The sequence below is a fragment of the Bombina bombina genome, chromosome 1, assembly GCF_027579735.1.
Source record: "Bombina bombina isolate aBomBom1 chromosome 1, aBomBom1.pri, whole genome shotgun sequence".
Classification (NCBI taxonomy): Eukaryota; Metazoa; Chordata; class Amphibia; order Anura; family Bombinatoridae; genus Bombina; species Bombina bombina.
In genome coordinates, this window is record NC_069499.1 from 598,630,315 (window position 1) to 598,652,927 (window position 22,613).

A 22,613-nucleotide genomic window follows, 5' to 3' on the forward strand; every position below is an offset into this window, starting at 1 on the left:
CTTTTGATAAATAAAGTATGAATGATTTTACTTTAATCATTATTAGAGTGAGAGTGAGTGCTATAGTAACCCCTTACTTTCCTGTCCTGTTGTTATATGGGGTTCATCAGCTGAGCATTTGAAAGTACTGAATATGGTTAAGTTTGTAGACAGATAGCTGGGGGAGCATCATTTCATTTTTACCCTGAGGGGAGTATTGTTATATTGTTACTTTTGTTAGTATTTCTATTTTGTTAAATTGTCGTCTTATATTTGTGTGGCACTGTATGAGGTGCTTTTTATGTCAGGTTGCATGATACTCAGTATCTTGCTCTATAGTAGATGGATCTAGAGATCTATTGTTGTAGACTGGATGTTATTCTCTATAAGAGGAAGTTCTGTGTTTCAGTAAGTGTCATGCTTCCTAAAGAATATTAATGTTGTGAGTTTCTAGAGGGGAGTGATTGTGGGTTTTGAGCCTGTTAGAGTGATGCTTTCCAGAGATGTCTGGTGGTTCTTGATTAGAGTTGGTTTTGGGGATTGTGCAGTAGGAAGTATGTTGCTCTGTATGACAGAAACTGTTCCAATGGTGTTTCATTATTTTAAGTATTGTTCTTTAATATAAGTATAATCTTAATAATAAATAAAATAATAATAAATTGGTTTTATGCCAATATATTATTATTTTTTTCCCTTCACATCTGTGTTTAAAAGTAGTATGGTACATCTTCAAGTAAGTGCAAATATTATGTATTGGGTGCTTCCTGGTGGTGGTGTAGTTTGTAAGGTAGATGGGAAAGGTCTTGGTTAGTTTGCTCTTAGATGAATTAGAACCAAGATATTTAGTAAAGAGTTACAAGAATGTTGTGTTTCTGAGTTATTTTGTACATTGCTCAACTTAATGTAGCATATTGTTTATAGAGAGTCAAAAGTAAAAATATACGTAATGGTCCCCTTGTATTCTAACTGAGCATTTAATGGTTAATGTCCCATATATATATTCATAGAAGGGTGGTTTCTGTGACCACCCACAAGTGCTGGAGTGAAAAACCACTATACTATCAGCTTCTCACGCCCCCCCTCCAAATAGTCCCAATAAAACCTTATCTCTTGGAATTTCTTCTTATAATATTCGTATTCCACTAATATGAAGAGGTCAACATTTCTGCTAAACCACATATTAAGGGTAGGGGTTGTGGAGATTTCGATTGCTTAGCATTCAGTGAGTGAGCACTGTTTAGACCTATATGTACGTTATCTAGTCTTATCTTGCAGGGGATTTTTGGTTTCTAATTTAGCAGGTCTGCCAGAGGCAACAACCTGAAGCTGTTCCCTAGAAGCAACTGAATAGCCTTTCCACAAGGTGTCTTCTTCCTTTAGTTGATTGCATTTTCCAGGGCTCGACAAACCCAGGTGCCACAGCTCCTTAAAGGGTCATAATAGTCGAAAAATGACATGCTTTCATTCGTTAGAGCATGTAATTTTAAGATTATTGACCCTGCATTACTGTGTGTTTAACCCCCACAAAGAGGTTAAACACAATAGATGTACTGCTCATAACCCACAGAGCAGGGTTGATAGTCTTAAAATTATATCTGCTAAGGAATAAGAGCATTGATTTTTTTGACTAATATGGCCCTTTAAAATTAGGCCCTGGTGCCCTGGTATAGAGCCCCCCAAGACACCCATTGGTGTCCCTCATTTCCCCCTGCCAGCCGCCACCTAAACTTTATCCTAGTGTGACTGAATCCTTGCTAGGCCTGACAGCTGGGAAATACATTTCCAACTTTGGCCTAGCCCTCTCTCTGATACCTCCTGTGAAGCCTCTTTACCAATGATGCAACGTTTGGGGGAGGGAGTTAATGTCACTTGATTTCACCTGCAGTGCTGTCAAGAGCTGCCAGTAAAATGACAGACAGATTGGGGGTCAAGCGGCCCTGCAATGCAGCAGGTCTTTCCAGCAAACAACACACACACATATATAAAATAAGGATGGCCAATAAGCTTTGGCTGGCTCCTAGATTTTGAAGAAATTTGTGAAGTCCTGGCCTTGGTGTTTGTACTTAAGCCTGTCTCTCACTTAGGTGGGACTCCTCGGAACCTTGCTGCCATAGAGCGAGCTGGGGAGGAAGTGATTAAAAGGACAACCCTGTTTAGACGGGTAAGTGAAGCACTTGTATATATATTTCTTTCCTAAGATATGGTGAGTCCACGGCGGCCTCAATTACTGTTGGGAATATCACTCCTGGCCAGCAGGAGGAGGCAAAGAGCACCACAGCAAAGCTGTTAAGTATCACTCCCCTTCCCACAAACCCCAGTCATTCTCTTTGCCTCGGTGCATGGAGGAGGTGAAGTTTTGGTGCCTGAAGAAAATTGGATTTCCTTCGCTACAAGCAAGATTTTTGGGTCTAGCCGTAGTCCACGTTAATCTCTTCAGTAGGGTAGTGGTGGCTTTAAAGCAGTTAGGAACTTGTGAGGTGGGCCTTGCTGCGTTTTTCTAACATTTCTGCTGTCCATGGTAAAGAAAGCCAGAGTAGGTTTAATCTGTTCTTTCTTCTTTCTACAGGTCTCTGTGAGGAGTGGCATCCTCTCACACCATGTAGGCTGTCCTCCTGCCGGATGGCTAGACTGCAGGTAAGTGCCTTTTAGTCTTCTGGGGCTGGGAGACTGACACTGAAAGGCATAAGGAGACTCTCTGCCGGATTATCTGGGACATATATATCCTTTAGAAGGATATTTTAGGCAGGATGCAGACACTTGCTTGTGACCAGGAAACTAGGGGTTAATACTTTTATAATAGAATCCCCTGATCTTTTTTTGGGCTCATGTGTTCTAGCGTTTAGAGGCGCCTAAGGGGTTAATAATACCTCTAATTATTATTCATTTAGTATGAATTTTTCTGTTGCGCTTGTGTAGCTCTCTAAGGGATTAGCATGCAGAGTATTATTTATTTGAGTCAGTTTCTTGGTATATGCTCTTTATCTTTTAGCTGCACATTTCTATGAGGCTTGTTAATGTGTCGCTTCCTCCGTTTCTAAGATCCCTAGCGGAGGGCGCCATTACTATGTTGTTAGAGACCTTGCTGGTGGTTTGTTACAGCTGGTAGAATGAAGTGAGACGTTAGTAATTTTCACGCTTCATTCCCATGCTGCTGCTGTGACCCGTCTCCTTCACTGGGAAGGGGAGCGTCGCCATTTTTGTCTCTCGCCAGGTCCGGTCATGTGACCCGCCTCTTAAAGTTTCTCCAGCTGAGAACGGAGCAGAGTGTTATGTATGCCGCACTCTGAGAGGTTATTATGGATGTTGGAAACGTTTATCCTAAAGTCATTATGGATGTTAGAAACGTTCATTCTATACCTATGTGAATGTGTACATTATATGAACATCTATGTATTAAATAAAATCACTGCTTTATACTCTATCCTATACTGTGTATGCTATAGCGTTATTTCCACTGAAGTATAGTGAGTGGTAAGCATCCTAGATGGGGGAGTTTAATCCAGACTAAGATGTACTGAGTTCCCTTAAAATACCTGTTTGGTTTTAAAGTGCCAGTTTTTTACTATAAAAATATTACATTTTGAATATAACATTCTTCTCAGTTTTTCTTTTGGAAAAGAATTCTGTTTGGTTTTTAGACGCTACAATATTGTATCAAATATGCAATTATGTGTTTTCTTACTTCCCTGGATCTCTTGAGATAGAGATAAAGCGTTGCCTCTGAGCCCAATGTCTCCCAGGATGATGCTGTTTAGGCAATGCCACAGTTTTCTCCTTAAACGTCCCAAGCCTCTATGGCGTCACATGCAGTGCCCTGCAGTTCCTCGCTATATCCTGAAGGAGTTTTTTGCCTGCAGAATTTGCTGCTCAGGTACCTTCTGGGTATCTGTGGCATTATCTGCTTTTCCTATACTTAAGGGAAATCGCAAGAGGAATATTAGAGATTCAGATAGTAAGGTTTCTGTTCCACCTACGGCTACACAGATTGCCCTTCCTCATAGGTCTGATGAGGAGGATACGTCGGTAGCCTATGAGGGTGAAATCTCAGATTTGGACATTATAATTCCTTAATTTGATGCTGAAGTAATAGCCTTCAGATTTAAGCTTGGACATCTTTTGTGTATTGTTAAAGGAGGTTTCAGGGATTCCTTTTTCCCATTTCCTGTTTTTAAAAAAGATGTTTCCTGTCGCTGTCTCCATTAAATATGGCGCACGGTGCCTAAAAGAGAAGAGACCATTTCTACTCTGGCTAAGAGAACTACGATCCCTAGAGAGGATAGTTGCTCAATTAAGGATCAATGGACTAAGCTGGAGGCTTATATGGAAGTTTGTATTGCCACTGTGTCAAGTGCGGCATCTTATTGGTGTGACACCTTGTATGATTCCATTTGGGCAGAGACTCCTTTGGAGGAGATCCAGATCAGCATTTTGGATCTTAAGCTAATTCTTTAATTTCTGATGCTACCATGCAAGTCATTAAGTCGGGAACCAAGATATCTGGCTTCGCTGTGCTAGCCCGTGGGGCGTTGTGGCTATTTTCTTTGTCAGTGTATTTTTCCTCTGAGTTCAAGCTTCTGACAATTCATTTCAAGGGTAAGACCTTGTTTAGACCTGATCTGACAGGAATAGTTGTGATATTACGGGTGGAAAAGGGTCTTTTCTACCACAAGACAAGAATAGACCTTCAGGACGTCAGAGTTGATCCCTGCTGCTGAGTCTAAAATCAGCATAAAGGGTCTGCCCCCGATCCGGCATCGGACCAAGTGGGGGGCTGAATCTTTCTGGTTTTTTTTCTTCAAACATGGATACGAGATGTCCCAGATAGTCTGCGGACATAGTATTTCAGGGTTATTAATTAAAATTGTTACCTTTCCTCCCAGAGGCAGGTTCCTCCTCTCTTTTATCTGCGGTCCAGATAAATGAGAGGCATTTTTTAATTGCGTTTTAAGACCTTTCTTCCCTGGGAGTGATAGTTCCAGTTCCTGTAAAGGAGCAGGGTTTAGGATTCTATTCATTCCTGTTTGTGGTTCCCGAAACAGAGGGAATTTTTCACTCTATTCTAGACCTAAAGTGTCTCAACAAGTTTTTTTTCAGGGTACCGTCCTTCAAATTTGAAACCATTGGTTCCATTCTTCCTTTGGTCCAAAAGGGTTAGTTCAAGATGACCATAGTCCTGGGGGACGCGTATCTTCAAGTTCCTGAGATTTGCTTCTCTGTCAAACTTTTTCAGTTTGTGGCTTTTCCCTTTGGCCTTGCCATGGCTCCCTGTGGGAGCTATCATGGCAGTGATCAGTTTTCGGGGAATTGCTGTGGCGCCTTTTCTGGATGACATAACGGTTCAGGCGCCATCTTTTCAACAAGCAAACTTTTATACAGAGATCTTGTTGTCTTTTCTTGTTCCCACGGTTGGGAAGTGAATCTGAAAGCTAAACCCTTTGGAATGAATGATTCAAATAACTTTTTTGTGTACTTTTAAATCTGTGAATATATCTAATAGAATAAATTTATAAGATCAATTCATCTCTTTCCTTTATGGTCAATTCAGAGGAAGTATGAATACTTTTGAGTTAATGAAAGTTCTAATGTCATTTGATTGTATAGTACATCTTATGAAGTATTCATACTCATGATAATAAAGAAGTTGATCCCATAAGCATGAGGACCAAATATATATTCAAAACACAAATTCACATGTGCTGTATTAATTTTATTATTAAGTTTATAAAATCCACATTGTCTCTTATTTAAATTCATACCGATTCACATATTTTATATGAATTTCCCTGTCGAGTTTAAAGCAGGCTCCATTTTTTGGAATTCATCCTAATGAATCTAGTATAAATTATTTTTTTGAGGAATTCTCTTCCCTCTTTTTTCACTCCTTTTTTTTTTTTTGCACGATTTCATCACTTGTTGTTCAACATCACATTATGGTAAATCACCACTAAGTTTCATTCATGTCACAACATAAATTTTATTTTTAACTAAATGAACCGATTTTCAATCATTTTCACTAAAATCATTGGCAATTCACTTTTTAGCATTAAGATTTACAACTCTTAATGTTTACACTGGTCACTATCAAATAGTCCAATGTATTCATTCACACATGGGTTAATATTATCACAATTCATTAAATGATTGGTAATTCACCTTTTAGCATTAGGATTTACAACTCTTAATGTTTACACTGGTCACTATCGAATAGTCTAATGTATTCATCCACACAAGGGTTAATATTAGCACAATTCATTAATTCTAACAAATATAGTATTTTTATGAATTTTATTCTTGGTTTGATATTAAGTACAAAAAATCGGACCTTAAGGTGCTGTTTTCTATCTGCCAAAAAAGTCCAATATAAAATTGCAGGAATACATCAGCTGATGGTAGACATCTTCCTTTAAACAAATCAATTGTGCCTATTTCTTAAAAACATTATTTATACAATCTTTTCAAAACACTTGATATCTGAAGTCATTGCCCTCATATAAGTGGCAGGGCAAACCGTCTGAACATAATTAACATTCATCATGACGTTTATGTGATAAGATGATAGGAGAACATATGTAAATATATATAATGGACAATATGTGTTAAGGAATTTCTGATAGATATCAGCTCTTGTATTATTAATAAATATTTTTTCAGGGGTAGTAATTTATTGTGGGAAGTTTTGAGGCACACTAGACGTATAATATATAATCGTGACGTCAAGTATGCATATAAACTATCTGTTGAAATGAGTACATACATTGGTGCTAGATTCATATGATAATCTGATCGGTACCGGGTGTAAAGATACGATTAAGAACTTAAAATAAGGAAACAGGAAGCTTTAAATAGTGGTGTAATCATTATATTTATTTATGCTCCACGAATATGACAATATGACCACTCAATTGTAACAACATAAATGAATATAATTCTTATAATAAACTTGTCCACATTATTTACTATCCAATCATGCTGGTTGAAATATCAAGACAAATTAATTTAATAATTTATCATTTTCATTATCCATGTTTGTTAATAAGGAATATGACCAACACCGCCGCAAGCAACCCATGAACTAGTGCTTTATTTACATCTCAATACGATCCTCCAATCAATGCAATGCTCTGACACACACCTCTTACAAATACTTCCGTGATTGGATAAGAGCAATGTTGAGACATGCCTCACAGCAGAAGTTCCCAAGTCATGCATAAGAGTATTGAAAGAAATGATTGACATTTATACTCTCCAATCCGGAGCATACAATTACGAATATAATGTGAGAACATATTATTCTCCATATATTCTGTCTTAACATGTTAGCGCATATAGCGGTGTTCTGTTTGTCTGTGTGAAGGTGGGGTTGTATAATTATAACCACATAGATCTGCACACTGTTCGTGAAATTCGAGGTTATTATTGACCATTGGTTTATTCTGATTTAGAGAATCGGCACATGTTCATTTTAGGATCCAGAATTGAAACATCACAAGTATTCACATTTGGCTGATACAAAATAGGAGGACAGAATTGGAAGTAAGATAGGAATCAATGTTCTGTGTACACTACAACATGATCATCCAATCCGTGCAGTGCAACCGTACACACCCCTTGACTGCAATCTCATGATTGGATCAGATCATTGTTAGGATACGTCTTACAACACACGCCTCTCAATGACGCATAGGAGTCTGATATTCTAGAACCGGTAGAAGTGATTGACAGGCATATTACCCAATCGGATGCATATGATTATGGAAAGAGCACCAATTGCATCTGGAAGGTGGGCAAAATAGTTGCATAAATAACGCTGAGTAGCTGCGGCCCGCACCCCCTCTGAGGAAGCGTTCTGTGAAACGCGCGTCAGGGGTCCAGCAGGAGTAGCCGTGTCTCTCCTGTCTGTCCTTTTTTAACTTGCTTACCTAAGTTGAAAACCAGATATCATGATTCAATAACTTTAGATACTTAATCATGGTGCCCATTGTATTAGCTGTTTAAAATTTAAAAGTAATTCAGCCCTCGGATTGTAAGGGCTTAGCTTACTCTATACTATTATATCAGTGGGCCCATGTTTACTAATACTGATTGAATATTTGAATCATCTAATAATTACTCTAAAACTAGGTTTAAGTGTTTTTAACATTCTTCTGCTACCGTGTGAATGTGTGTTCCTAGTAAAATGAATAAAGATTTAAAGTATGAATGGTATGGAACTTTTTAAAATAAGAGTGTTTAACCAAAACAATTCTTTCTTGGAGTTATATTGATACTAACTTTGTGGAATTCTTTGCTACAAACTCTATTGTATTCCTATTGTATTAGTTTATCTAGTTGTTTGTGCTCTGTTTTCTTAGAATCCACATCAGGTGCTTGTTCTAGTAAATATAAAACATTAATGTAATACTTTAATTTAAGGTATACTGATTGCAATATATAATCTGTAACAGCATCTGTTATTTTCTAACTCTAATAATCCCCCCCCCACAATATTCTGAATCTGAAAGTGAGTTCCCTTGTTCCAGTTACAGGGGTTGTTTTCTTAGGGACCATTATAGTTTCCCTGTTTCTGAAAATTTTCTGTCAGAGGTCAGAAGTTCAAAGATTCTTTCCTCTTGCCTTCGTCTACTGTTCGGCCTTCAGTGGCTCAATGTATGGAGGTATTTGGTCTGATGGTCGCTTTATTGAACTTCATTCCCTTTGCCCGATTCCATCGGAGTATTCTGCTGTTATGCATGCTCAGACAGTGGAACGGGGATCATGTGGATCTAGATCTGTCTACATGGGATTTTCTCCCGTGGTGGTTTCCTCAGGAGCTTCTGTCTCAGGGCACATGCTTTCAGAGACCTTCCATGGTAATAGTAAGAGCAATCTACAATGCTCTGAGGGCTTGGCCTCAGTTGTCTTTAGCCCGGTTTTTCAAGTTCTAGTTCATCAATCTCCAGGGAGGAACCTGTTCATGTTCGTTTGCAATTGCTGTCTATCTGTTATCCACATTCCAGTGGATACTGGGAGCAGACTTCTTGTGCAGTCAGACCTTTCTTTCCGGGGCGCTCCTCCCGGAGGTGTTCTCCAGGTTAACCCTCAAATGATGGGTGCTGGAGTTGATCAGATGGCAGTTCCCCAAGCTTCCAAGGTACGTTTTAAGGTCAAGAGATCAGCAGGTTGCCCTGATAGATGCTCTGGCGGTTCCTTGGGGTTTCAGTTTGACATACCTTTTTCCTCAGTTTGCTCTCCTTCCACGAGTCATTGCTCGTATCGTATTAGAGAGAGCATTGGTAATTTTAATAGTTCCTGCATATTCTTGCAGGATCTGGTATGCAGACCTTGTGGAGATGTCCTATCTTCCACCTTGGAGGTTGTCCCTGAGGAAGGACCTTCTAATTCAGGGTCCATTCCTTCATCCAATTTCGTTTCTCTGAAGCTCTCTGCTTGGAGATTGAACGCTTAGTTCTGTATAAGCGTGTTTTTTCTGAATTGGTCATTGAGACCATGCTTCAGGATCGCAAGCCTGTTACTGGTAACATGAGGTATGACGTAAATTCCTTAACTGGTGTGAATCCAAGGGCTACTCTTGGCAGTAGGATCAGGATTCATTGGATTTTGTCCTTTATCCAGGTAGGTCTGGAGAATGTAAGTCAGTTCTCTGAAGGGTCAGATTTCTGCATTATCCTTTTTGTTACATAAGTGTCTGGCGGATGTGCTACATGTGTTCTCCTTTTATCAGGCCCTTGTTAATATCAGGCCTGTGTTTAAGTCTGTTGCTCCTCCTTGGAGCCTTAACCTTGTTCTTGGTTTTGCAACGGGCTCCGTTTGAGCCTTTGCCTTCCATAGATATTAAGTTGTTTTATTGGACGGTTTTCTTTCTTTTTGCTTTCTCTTCTGCTTGGAGAGTTTCAGAACTCTCGGTTTTGCGGTGTGATTTGTCCTAATTGGTTTTGATTAGAAATTTTAATTGTGAACTCGTTGTTCCTCCTTTATGTCTGAATCCTTATTCTCTTAAGGAACGTTTGTTGCACAACTTGGTTGTTGTACGTGATTTTAATACTTTTTTATTCTGGCGATTAGGGTTTTTCGACAGTCGTCTGCCCTGTTTGTTTCTCTGTAAAGCGTAAAGATCAGAAAGTAACTGCTACTTCTCTTTCTCTCTGGTTAAGAAGTATAATTTGTTTTTTTTTTTATGAGACTGCTGGTTAGCAGCCTCCTTAGAGAATTACAGCTCATTTCTCCAACATTGGTGTGTCCGGTCCACGGCGTCATCCATTACTTGTGGGAAATGTTCTCCCCCACAGGGAAAGGCAAGGAGAGCACACAGCAAGAGCTGTCCATATAGTTCCCCCTCTGGCTCCGCCCCCCAGTCATTCTCCTTGCCGCTCTGAACAAGTAGCATCTACCACGGGGATGGCGAGGAGTTTGTGGTGTTAGTTGTAGTTTTTTATTCTTCTATCAAGAGTTTGTTAATTTAAAATAGTGCTGGCTTGTACTATTTACTCTATAACAGAAAAGTGATGAAGATTTCTGTTTAAGAGGGCTATGATTTTAGCACAAGTAACTAAAATCCATTACTGTTACCACACAGGACTGTTGAAACAAGAGAACTTCAGTTGGGGGTAACAGTTTGCAGACTCATCTGCTTCAGGTATGACTAGTCTCCTTCTAACAACACAGGCTAATGCTAGATGACAGTCATTTTTCCCCTCAGGGGAAACGGTAAGCCATTTTTCTTTCACCTCAGCAAAAAAGATAACAGGCTTCCCCTTTTTGTTTTTTATGCTGGTAGACACTGTTAGGGGCTAAATCGATTGGTTTTTATTACAATATTATACCATTTGAAATATTTTATAAGCTCACATACACTTGGGAACGTTTTTTATTGATCTGGCTTGTTTTAGACACCTAAATCTAGCCAGGAAGGCCCCTTCACTCTAGTGTGCTGAGGGAGGAAGCCTCATTTTGGCACTTCAGCTGTGCAGTTGAATTTCAAGGCAGTGCATGCAGATTCATGTGAGAGGGTCCTGTGGTTCAGAAAGTGACTCCAAAAGGCTTTTTTCTGTGAATGGTGACCCCTAAGGAAGGTAAAAAGCTGCAGCAAGGCTGTAGCTGGGATTGTGGTGTGTAAAAACGGTTAAATCCAACAATTAGCTCCGGTTTGCTTGTTTTAAGACAGGGGTGTCCAAACTTTGCTCTCCAGAGGTTTTGGAACTACATTTCCCATAATGCTCAGCTAGATAAAATGCTGGCTGAGCATCATCGGAAATGTAGTTCCAAAACCTCTGGAGAGCAAAGTTTGGACACCCCTGTTTTAAGAGCTAGAGTCTCCATATTTGCTGTGCAATACTTTCTAAGCATTAAGACACTGGGGTCCAAATTTCAGAAAAATCGGATATTGCCTTCATAGTTTTTTTGAACATTCAGAAATAAATGTGTCATTTTATTATTTAAAGAGACAGTAACGTTTTTGTTTAAAATCGTTTTTATTGCATTGTTTGCCTGCCTAAATCTGTTTAACATGTCTGTTCCATCAGATAACCTATGTTCTGTGTGTATAGAGACAAATGTGGTTCCCCCTTCGAGTGTTTGTGATAATTGCGCCATAGCGTCCAAACAAAATCAGGACGGCTCTGTTATTTTTCATAATGTTGCCCAAGATGATTTATCTAATGAAGGTAGTGGGGATAGCTCTACATCCTCTCCTTCTGTGTCTACACCAGCTTTGCCCGCGCAGGCGACACCTAGAGCGCCAGTGCTTATTTCTATGCAACAATTATCAGCAGTAGTGGATAATTCTATAGCAAATCTTTTATCCAAACTGCCAGTTTTTCAGAGAAAGCGTGATTGTTCAGTTTTAAATACAGATAAAAGGGGGCGGAGCCAACATCGGAGCTGAGCGGTCGCATCTTCTGGTAGTTCTGGCTACACTATCTACAAAAAACAAATTTGGAGACCGTTTCAGCTCCTTCATTTTTATAACCAACCAAGATTTATTGAGGTAGAAGCTTTAGAGAGTTAAAGTCAAGCAGGGCTACACTCCACGGATGCAGATATGCCTCATTGAAGCTTGTCTCCCTGACTGGCATGCTAGCTGGGGGCCATTTTCCTGCGCACGTGGCAAACAGCTACCGGGAGAAATAACTTGACTGCCTGTGACTATATTGCCTTTCAGAATGACAGCCGCCGTAAGTTGTAACATGGAGTTGGTGGCATATATCTTCAGAGAGCTGGGAGTATTACTGGATACCTATCAAGCTGCATTTTCTCAAGCACTCAAAATGGCGGTCCCTTTGTCCGACGCGGACCCGGTGCTATCTACCACCCCACACCATGTCTGCAAGCATGTTCACCCAGAGGATGACGCCTTGGAGCCCCAGTGCTCATTACCCACCTTACATGGCTCGCGAAGGGACACGGCAGTGAACCCTGTGAACTGGGAATGCCCAGCTGCTGGGCTGGTTGTCAGGCCGATACAGAGGGTCATAGAAACAGCAGCCGGCACCGCTCCAGCAATCGCCCTGACACCTCCCGCGCTTAGTGATCCACTGTTGCTGCTGTCTGGTAAGAAGATTCTGCAGAGGCATATGTTTGAGCAGGTCTGGGCGAACATGGATCACCCACGCACTAACTTTATAGTTAGGAGAGCGGCTTCGGTCACACTACTTTTTACAAGGTGCGGTATAGGTTGAACCGGACTAAAAGACTGCAATTACATTTCTGTACCTGAATACCGCGGTTATATGATAACATGCAACGTTTGATAAATATAAGTGCCACACTAATTGGGGACTTGCGGTTTTGTTGGAGCAGGATGATGCAGATTTCAACAAAAGTGGGACATAGAACTTGTTTTATTTTACCGGACAGTTTTACAGTTGAGCCTGCTCTGGGGCATGTCACACAATAGTCACAGAGGAATTAACCATAAGAGTTATATATAGCATTAAGCGGTTTTCTGGCAACTGTAAATTTTGTGACATCACAGTTCATTGGGCTGAGGATAAGCCTACCTTTTCACAGTTTGGCAGTTTATGTTTGTGAGATATGTCTTAGGCACTACAGTGTTTGTTGATTTTCTTAATCTACTCATGCCCTAAAAATGTTATACGCATGTTCTACACCTTACTAGTATCCATTTGCCAATGAGATTATGCTATGCTCCTGTGTTGCATGCTTGCAAATCTTGTTTGATACAGCTCTTATGTGTTATCTATCTGTCTTTATGATCTTTGTGGTTCTGTACACATGATGCTTTAAATATGTTATATAGCCCATAATAGTTTACATATGTAGTATAAGTACTATGTTGCGTACAAACAGATACTATCATGTTGGGGTGCTATATTGATATTAATAATTTGTCTCCTATACCTTACACAAACTTCTGCCTCTTCATGCTCATTACACTTCATATATAAGCCCCTTATTGTTTATTTGCACCTGCCATGTTATTAATATATTTTAAACACCTTATCACACAACAATTTTATGTTTGTAGTCCATGTATGTGACGTTCCGCGGCCTGCGGCCGGGGCAGCGGGACGTCTATATCTTTAAATTTACAGCTTCATAGCATAGTTTTGGTCCTATTTTTCCACCAGAATGCAAATTACTACACTTGAGTAATGTTTACACTGCGCTTTATGATAGAGCTCTAGCCATGCTCCCAATATTAAAATTAGAACTAGGCTCTCACATCCCAGAAATGCTACTGCCCTACTACAAGGTTATCATTTGAGTGATTAGTGAGCAGCAACCTCTTGACAGAAGATCTATCTTACAGTTACAGTTAATTGTTTATAATGGCCCTTCTATTAAGGGGAATGGTAACCTCTCTCTTTATTATTCCTATGACAGATATCCTGAAAGTAAGACAACAACCTTAGTGAGGGCTGGATCCCCGCTAGTGCTACCATATATAGTCACCTTCTCCACATTATAGTAAATGAGCCGCTTAACCAGTGGTAGGCTTGGTACCTTTAACATCTAGGCTCTTTTCCAGATACCCTGGCTTCTCCTAGATTAGATTAGATATAGCGCTTTGCTTATTGCATTACTACCTCCCCTTCCCCCACAATTTACCTACCAGCATTCATTGCACTCATGGAATACTTTCATATAGCTTAGGGCACGTGCAACTCCTAGACTTGATACGGCACTTTACTTAAATATTTGGTCTATCATACTTAATTTACCACCTCCCCCCCCCACCTTAATATATCTCCTATTTCAGGAGAGTGAATTCTGTGGTTTCTCTAGCCTATACCACACCTTATTTCTCCTTTTTATAATTATGTCTTACACTATAAACTCATATTGACACTTCTTTTCCTCCAAAGTTGAGCAAGATTGTTTAGCATTATTTTCCTTTCTCACAAATAATGTTTTCCTAAGCAATTCTTGTATAAAAATTGAGCTTACACTGAAGTTTACCTTGTTGTTATATATCTCTAAGCAGCTCTTATACCATTATTCAATTTATATTTGATATTTACCTGGTTATTTACAATTTTTCCCAATTATAGCTCTAAAAACATAAAATAGAGGTTCTTCATTAGGGGTCCATGAGTGGCCCTATCGCATCGCTGCTTACCTGCCCCATATTGTACTACTATATCTTGGCGGTCTCTATATGGCTGCTTATATATTGCTGCAGGTTTAATGTTCGTACAGAGTTTATTGTTTATATCTAATAGGTAATCTGTCATTTAACTATACTATATACCTATGTGACCTTGTTTTGGCAGCTTACTATGTAACAACTTTTTTCCCTTTTTACTATGTATGGAAAAGCAATACTTGTTTGTTTGGTAAAGAACCTCAATAAAAATTTGTTTAAAAAAATAAATAAATACAGATAAAAAGGATGAACAATCAGACGCTGACGATGCCTTATCTATTTTATCCTCACATCAATCGGAATTGGCTGTGAGGGAAGGGCTGTCTGAGGGTGAAATTTCAGACTCAGGAAAAATTTCTCAACAGGCAGAACCTGATCTAGTGGCATTTAAGTTTAAGCTAGAACATCTCCGCGCTTTGCTTAGGAGGTATTAGCTACTCTGGATGACTGTGATTCCATGGTAGTACCAGAGAAGTTGTGCAAATTGGACAAATTTTTAGAGGTCCCAGTGCACGACGACGCTTTTCCAATACCTAAGAGGGTAGCGAACATAGTGGAAAAGGAGTGGGAGAAGCCAGGTGTACCCTTTGCCCCACCTCCTATATTTAAGAAAATGTTTCTCATAGTAGACCCTAGAAGGGACGCATGGCAAACGGTCCCGAAGGTTGAGGGAGCTGTTTCAACACTAGCGAAGCGCACAACTATTCCTATAGAGGACAGCTGCGCTTTCAAAGATCCTATGGATAAAAAATTGGAAGGATTGCTTAAAAAGATTTTTGTTCAGCAAGGGTTCATCCTTCAACCAGCTACGTGTGTTATTACTGTCACTTCAGCGGCGTCCTTTTGGTTCGAAGAACTAGAAAGTTCGCTCCAGAAAGAGACTTCCTATGAAGAAGTCATGGACAGAATTCATGCATTAAAGTTAGCTAATTCCTTTATATTGGATGCCGCCTTTCAAATAACGAAATTGGCGGCGAAAAACTCAGGTTTTGCTATAGTAGCGCGGAGGGCGCTTTGGCTAAAATCCTGGTCGGCAGACGTGTCGTCCAAGACTAAGTTACTGAATATTGAAGGAAATTATTTCAGACATCACTGGGGGTAAGGGCCATGCCCTCCCACAGGATAGGCCTTTTAAGGCTAAGAACAAGTCTAATTTTCGTTCCTTTCGCAATTTCAGGAACGGACCGGCTAATAACTCCACTGCTTCTAGACAAGAAGGTAACGCGGCCCAGCCCAAACCCGCTTGGAAGCCCATGCAAGGCTGGAACAAGGGTAAACAAACCAAGAAACCTGCTGCTGCTACCAAGACAGCATGAAGGGGTAGCCCCCGATCCGGGACCGGATCTGGTAGGGGGCAGACTATCTCTCTTCGCTCAGGCTTGGGCAAGAGATGTTCTGGATCCCTGGGCACTAGAGATAGTTTCCAAGGGATACCTGCTAGAATTCAAGGGACTTCCTCCAAAGGGAAGGTTCCACCTGTCTCGCTTATCTTCAGACCAGATAAAGAAACAGGCATTCTTACATTGTGTAAGAGACCTATCAAAGATGGGAGTGATAAACCCAGTCCCCTCCGGGGAACAAGGTCTAGGGTTTTACTCAAACCTGTTTGTGGTTCCCAAAAAAGAGGGAACTTTCAGGCCAATTCTGGATTTAAAGATATTAAACAAGTTCCTCAGAGTTCCATCCTTCAAGATGGAAACCATTCGGACAATCTTACCAACAATCCAGCAGGGTCAATTTTTGACTAACGCATCCTTCAGATCCACGGATCTGCATATCCCAATCCACAAATCTCATCATCAGTTCCTGAGGTTCGCCTTTCTGGACAAACATTACCGGTTTGTGGCTCTTCCATTCGGTTTAGCCACCGCTCCCAGAATTTTCACAAAGGTGCTAGGGTCCCTTCTAGCGGTCCTAAGACCGAGGGGCATCGCTGTAGCACCTTATCTAGACGACATCCTAATCCAAGCGTCGTCTCTTTCCAAAGCGAGGGCTCATGCAGACATTGTGTTGGCTTTTCTCAGATCTCACGGGTGGAAAGTGAACATAGAAAAAAGTTCACTGTCACCGTCCACAAGGGTTCCTTTTCTGGGAACAATAATAGATTCTGTGGAAATGAAGATCTTTCTCACAGACGTCAGAAAGACAAAGCTTCTAAAAGCTTGTCGAGTTCTTCACTCTATTCCTCAACCCTCCATAGCTCAATGCATGGAAGTAATAGGACTAATGGTCGCAGCAATGGATGTGGTTCCTTTTGCTCGAATTCATCTAAGACCATTACAGCTGTGCATGCTCAATCAGTGGAATGGGGACTATACAGACTTGTCTCCCCAAATTCAAGTAGACCAGGTAACCAGGGACTCACTTCTCTGGTGGTTGACCCAGGATCACCTGTCTCAGGGAATGAGTTTCCGCAGACCGGAGTGGGTCATCGTCACGACCGACGCCAGCCTCTTGGGGTGGGGCGCGGTCTGGGACTCTCTGAAAGCTCAGGGCCTATGGTCGCGGGAAGAGTCGCTTCTCCCGATAAACATTTTGGAACTAAGAGCTATATTCAATGCGCTCCTGGCTTGGCCTCAGCTAGCGGAAGCCAGGTTCATAAGATTTCAGTCGGACAACATAACGACTTTTGCGTACATCAATCATCAGGGGGGAATAAAGAGTTCCCTAGCGATGAAGGAAGTAACCAAGATAATCCAATGGGCAGAGAATCACTCCTGCCATCTATCTGCTATTCACATCCCAGGAGTAGACAACTGGGAGGCGGACTATTTGAGTCGTCAGACTTTCCATCCGGGGGAGTGGGAACTCCATCCGGAGGTCTTTGCTCAGTTAACCCAATTATGGGGCATTCCAGACATGGATCTAATGGCGTCCCGTCAGAACTTCAAGATTCCTTGCTACGGGTCCAGATCCAGGGATCCCAAGGCGACTCTAGTGGATGCATTAGTGGCGCCTTGGTCGTTCAACCTAGCATATGTGTTTCCACCGTTTCCTCTCCTCCCCAGGCTCATAGCCAGGATCAAACAGGAGAAGGCCTCGGTGATTCTGATAGCTCCTGCGTGGCCACGCAGGACTTGGTATGCAGACCTGGTGAATATGTCATCGGCTCCACCATGGAAGCTACCTTTGAGACAGGACCTTCTAGTACATGGTCCATTCGAACATCCCAATCTAGTTTCTCTGCAGCTGACTGCTTGGAAATTGAACGCTTAATTTTATCCAAGCGTGGGTTTTCAAATTCTGTTATTGATACTCTGGTCCAAGCCAGAAAACCTGTGACTAGAAGGATTTACCATAAAATATGGAAAAAATATATCTGTTGGTGTGAATCCAAAGGATTCTCCTGGAGTAAGATTAAAATTCCAAAGATTCTCTCCTTTCTCCAAGAAGGTTTGTATAAAGGATTGTCAGCTAGTTCTCTAAAAGGACAGATTTCTGCATTATCCGTCTTGTTGCACAAACGACTGGCAGCTTTGCCAGATGTACAAGCTTTTGTTCAGGCTTTGGTTAGAATCAAGCCTGTTTACAGACCCATGACTCCTCCTTGGAGTCTAAATTTAGTTCTTTCAGTTCTTCAAGGGGTTCCTTTTGAACCTTTACATTCCATAGATATTAAGTTACTATCTTGGAAAGTTCTGTTTTTGGTTGCTATTTCTTCTGCTAGAAGAGTTTCTGAATTATCTGCTTTGCAGTGTGATCCACCATATCTGGTGTTCCATTCAGATAAGGTTGTTTTGCGTACTAAGCCTGGTTTTCTTCCAAAAGTTGTTTCCAACGAGAACATCAACCAGGAAATAGTTGTTCCTTCTTTGTGTCCGAATCCAGTTTCAAAGAAGGAACGTTTATTACACAATTTAGATGTTGTTCGTGCTTTAAAGTTGTATTTAGAAGCAACAAAAGATTTTAGACAAACCTCATCCTTGTTTGTCGTTTACTCTGGTAAGAGGAGAGGTCAAAAAGCTACTGCTACCTCTCTCTCTTTCTGGCTGAAAAGCATTATCCGCTTGGCTTATGAGACTGCCGGACGGCAGCCTCCTGACCGTATCACAGCTCACTCTACTAGGGCTGTGGCTTCCACATGGGCCTATAAGAACGAGGCTTCTGTTGACCAGATATGTAAGGCAGCGACTTGGTCATCTCTGCACACTTTTGCCAAATTCTACAAATTTGATATTTTTGCTTCTTCAGAGGCTGTTTTTGGGAGAAAGGCTTTGCAAGCCGTGGTGCCTTCTGTTTAGGTAACCTGATTTGCTCCCTCCCTTCATCCGTGTCCTGAAGCTTTGGTATTGGTTCCCACAAGTAATGGATGACGCCGTGGACCGGACACACCAATGTTGGAGAAAACAGAATTTACGCTTACCTGATAAATTACTTTCTCCAACGGTGTGTCCGGTCCATGGCCCGCCCTGGTTTTTTTAATCAGGTTGAAAAAATTTTTCTTTAAACACTACAGTCACCACGGCACCCTATAGTTTCTCCTTTTTCTCCTAACCGTCGGTCGAATGACTGGGGGGCGGAGCCAGAGGGGGAGCTATATGGACAGCTCTTGCTGTGTGCTCTCCTTGCCTTTCCCTGTGGGGGAGAACATTTCCCACAAGTAATGGATGACACCGTGGACCGGACACACCGTTGGAGAAAGTAATTTATCAGGTAAGCATAAATTCTGTTTCCTTGAGGGCTGCTTTCTCTTCTTGGGCTTTCAAAAATGAAGCTTATGTGGAACAGATTTGCAAGACTGCAACTTGGTCCTCTCTACATACTTTTTCTAAATTTTACAAATTTTATATTTTTGCCTCGGTTGAGGTTTCTTCTGGGAGTAAGGTTCTTCAAGCGGTGGTGCCTTCTGTTTAGGTCTGCCTGTCTTGTTCTCCCTCCCTTGTCATCTGTGTCCTCTAGCTTGGGTATTGGTTCCCAACAGTAATTGAGGACGTCGTGGACTCACCATATCTTAGGAAAGAAAAATTTATGCTGACCTGATACATTTTTATTTATTTCCGGATATGGTGAGTCCACAACCCCACCCTTTATTTTAAGACAGTTATTTTTGACTAAACCTCAGACACCTCTACACCTTTGTGTTACTTCTTTTTTCCATTTCCCTTCGGTTGAATGACGGGTTTGTGGAAAGGGGAGTGATACTTGCTTTGCTGTGGTGCTCTTTACTTCCTCCTGCTGGCCAGGAGTGATATTCCCAACAGTAATTGAGGACGTCATGGACTCACCATATCTGGAAAGAAAGAAATTTATCAGGTGAGCATAAATGTTGTTATTTTGTAATTTTATCTCCTCCATGCTTTGGCCCATTCACTTTTTCTATATATTTTTTTCTGTATTTAAAACATTGAACATAAATAATCATGTAACTATATTTCTTTCATACAGGTGGTGAGAGTCCACGATCCATTACTCCTGGGAATTACTCTTCCTTAACACTAGGTGGAGACAAAGATTCCCAACCACAAGAGCACTATAAAATCCCTCCCAACCTCACATGTACCTCAATCTTTACTCGAAGAATGAAGATGTGCATTTGATTCTTCAGAGAGAGGGGTTCTCAGTCTATATTGAGGCCCGGTTTCACCTCAGAGTACAGTGCTTGTCAGAGTGACGTATATAGGTTATGGTTTGCGGCTCCTTTTTCGCCTCATGGCAGATTTGTCACAGACCCTACATAATTGGTTGCAGGGATTTGTCTTTTGCCTCCTCCTATGAATCTACAATATACTCATATTCCATAACATCTGCTAATATGTTTCAGTACTGGTTTGGCTGTCTACTGTTTGCTGGTGGACGAGTGTCTATTGTGATGTATAATTTTTTAACATTTAGACACTCTATAGCCTTATTAGGGGCATTTATTGTTTACATATATATATATATATATATATATATATATATATATATATATATATATATATAACCCTGGGACAGAATCAATTTACTATTCCCCTTGCTGTTTTGCAAGCATCGTTTAAATTTTGCGCGTTGGCTTTCTGGTCTATGAGCATCGGGTAGCGCACGTCTTTTTAGATCTGTTTCACTTTTTTCGTGCTTTGGCTGGATTATGTAAGATGGGTTAGCACACTTATTTTCAGTCTTGCGCACGTCGGGTTTTGGAATGCTTTTTTCCCTTATATATTTTTGGCGTGAGTTATTTCACTCTGCTGAACAATATCTAGGCTTCAGATGTGAATTTATTATTTTCTCCTGCTTTGTTTTGTAAGTCAGATTAGCACACATTGTACCTGTACATTTTTTAAAGCTACTTTAAGAGGGGTTACGTTATTTCCATTCCTTAAGAGCTTATTAAAAGGTTATAGTGTTTATTGCTTTGCTTTGTCAATGCTATAATGGAGCTGTCTGATTCTTCCCTAAATCTACCTTAGAAGCCGAGTCTCCTTAACACCTTCCTACTAAAATTAAGTGTGTTTATTGTAAAGAAGCCGAGTTCTCTCCTCCAGCTTATTTATGTGACTCATATTTAAAAATGTTAATGCATTCAGACCAGCCTAATGCCGCTTCTATGGGTATTACCGCTGCTTCTGTTTGTTCATTATAGGAGAATGCTGCTGTTTTACCACCCATTTTGTAGAATCTCATTAAAGCTGCTGTTTCTGAGGTGCTCGCTGCTCTCTGGCCTTCAAGTAAGTGTAAAAGATCAGTTTAGATTTTACCTTCTACTAGTACTATGTTTCCTGAAGTCAGGGATACTGTTATGTCTTCAGAAGATGAAGTTTCCGCTGGTTATGAGGAGTCTTCTTCTCATGTTGAACCTGATACCTCTTTTTTGTTTAAAATTGAACATATTCGTTCTCTTATAATAATTGGATACTTGTATAGCGCACAACCTCGAACTTATAACAGGTATTATTTTATGAAAGAGGTTTTACATACTTTAGGGGTTAAAGATTCTAAGGTTTCTGAAGAAAAGCCTTATAATCATTTAAAGTAAAAATTTTAAGTTTTTAAGAGTGTTAAGCGCTATGAGGTATTTCCAAATCCTATCCCTGATGCTGTCTCTGACATGATTTCCAAGAAATGGTGTAAACCATGTAATTCAATAAAGTTTAAAAAGTTATATCCCTTATATGCTGCTAATGCTGAATTGTGGGAAACTGTTCCTAAAGTTAACAGGGGTATTTCCACTCCAGCTAAGAATACTAATATTCCTGTGAAAGACAGTACTTCTTTTAAAGACCGTTTCGATAGAAAATTAGATTATTATCATAGAAGAGCCTTTTACAAGCAAGGTATTTGCTTAGGCCAGCTATTACTATTGCTGATGTGGCTGCTGCTTCAACCTACTGGTTATCTAGTCTTTCAGAGCAGTGTTCTGATGACTCTGCTTGTGAAAATCTTTTGGGTTTACTCAAAAGTGTTGCGTTTGATATTATGAAGATCAATGTCAAAATCATGTCCTTTGTAGTCCTTGCTAGAAGAGCCTTATGCCTTAAGTACTGGTCTGCTGGCATGGTGTCAAAATCCAGACTATTGTCTCTTTTTAGGGAAATAAACTGTTTGGTTCTGATTTAGATTATATATCTACTGTCACTGGAGGTAAAGGGGCTTTTCTTCCTCAAGACAAGAAGTCTAGAGGAAAAGCTAAAGCTTCTAATCTTTTCCGTTCCTTTTGTCAGAATAAGGAACAAAAGGTTGACTCCTCTGCTCAGAAGCAAGGCACCTCTTGTCCAGCCTGGATGCCTATTGCTAACTGTAACAAGTCAAAATAAATCTATCCTTACTACCAAATCTGTATGAAGGTTTGGCCCCCGATCCAGAGGTTCTGCTTGAAGGCAGGTTATGCCTTTTTCAGGAAGCTTGGTTTCAGTCTGTTCCAGATCCCTGGGTTCTGAATATAGTCTCCCAGCCCAGGGTTATGTTCCAAGGAATCCCTTAACGCCTCAAGCTTATTTACAATCAGTTTTAGATCTGGAAACTATGGGAGTGATTGTACCAGTTTCTTTGCAGGAACCAGGGATGGGATTTTATTCAAATCTCTTCATTGTTCCAAAAAAGGAAAGTACTT

At 40.5% G+C, this 22,613-nt stretch overlaps 1 protein-coding gene across 2 annotated transcripts in view; it reads left to right on the top strand.

The window, feature by feature from the left end:
• Positions 1-22,613, top strand: part of AIFM1 (apoptosis inducing factor mitochondria associated 1) — a 94,559-nt gene that overhangs the window by 32,136 nt on the left and 39,810 nt on the right. For both annotated transcript variants that reach the window (XM_053698923.1, XM_053698924.1), the window contains one exon: positions 2,064-2,140. In XM_053698923.1, the coding sequence (XP_053554898.1) occupies positions 2,064-2,140 (77 nt within the window). The remainder of the gene's footprint in view (positions 1-2,063; positions 2,141-22,613) is intronic.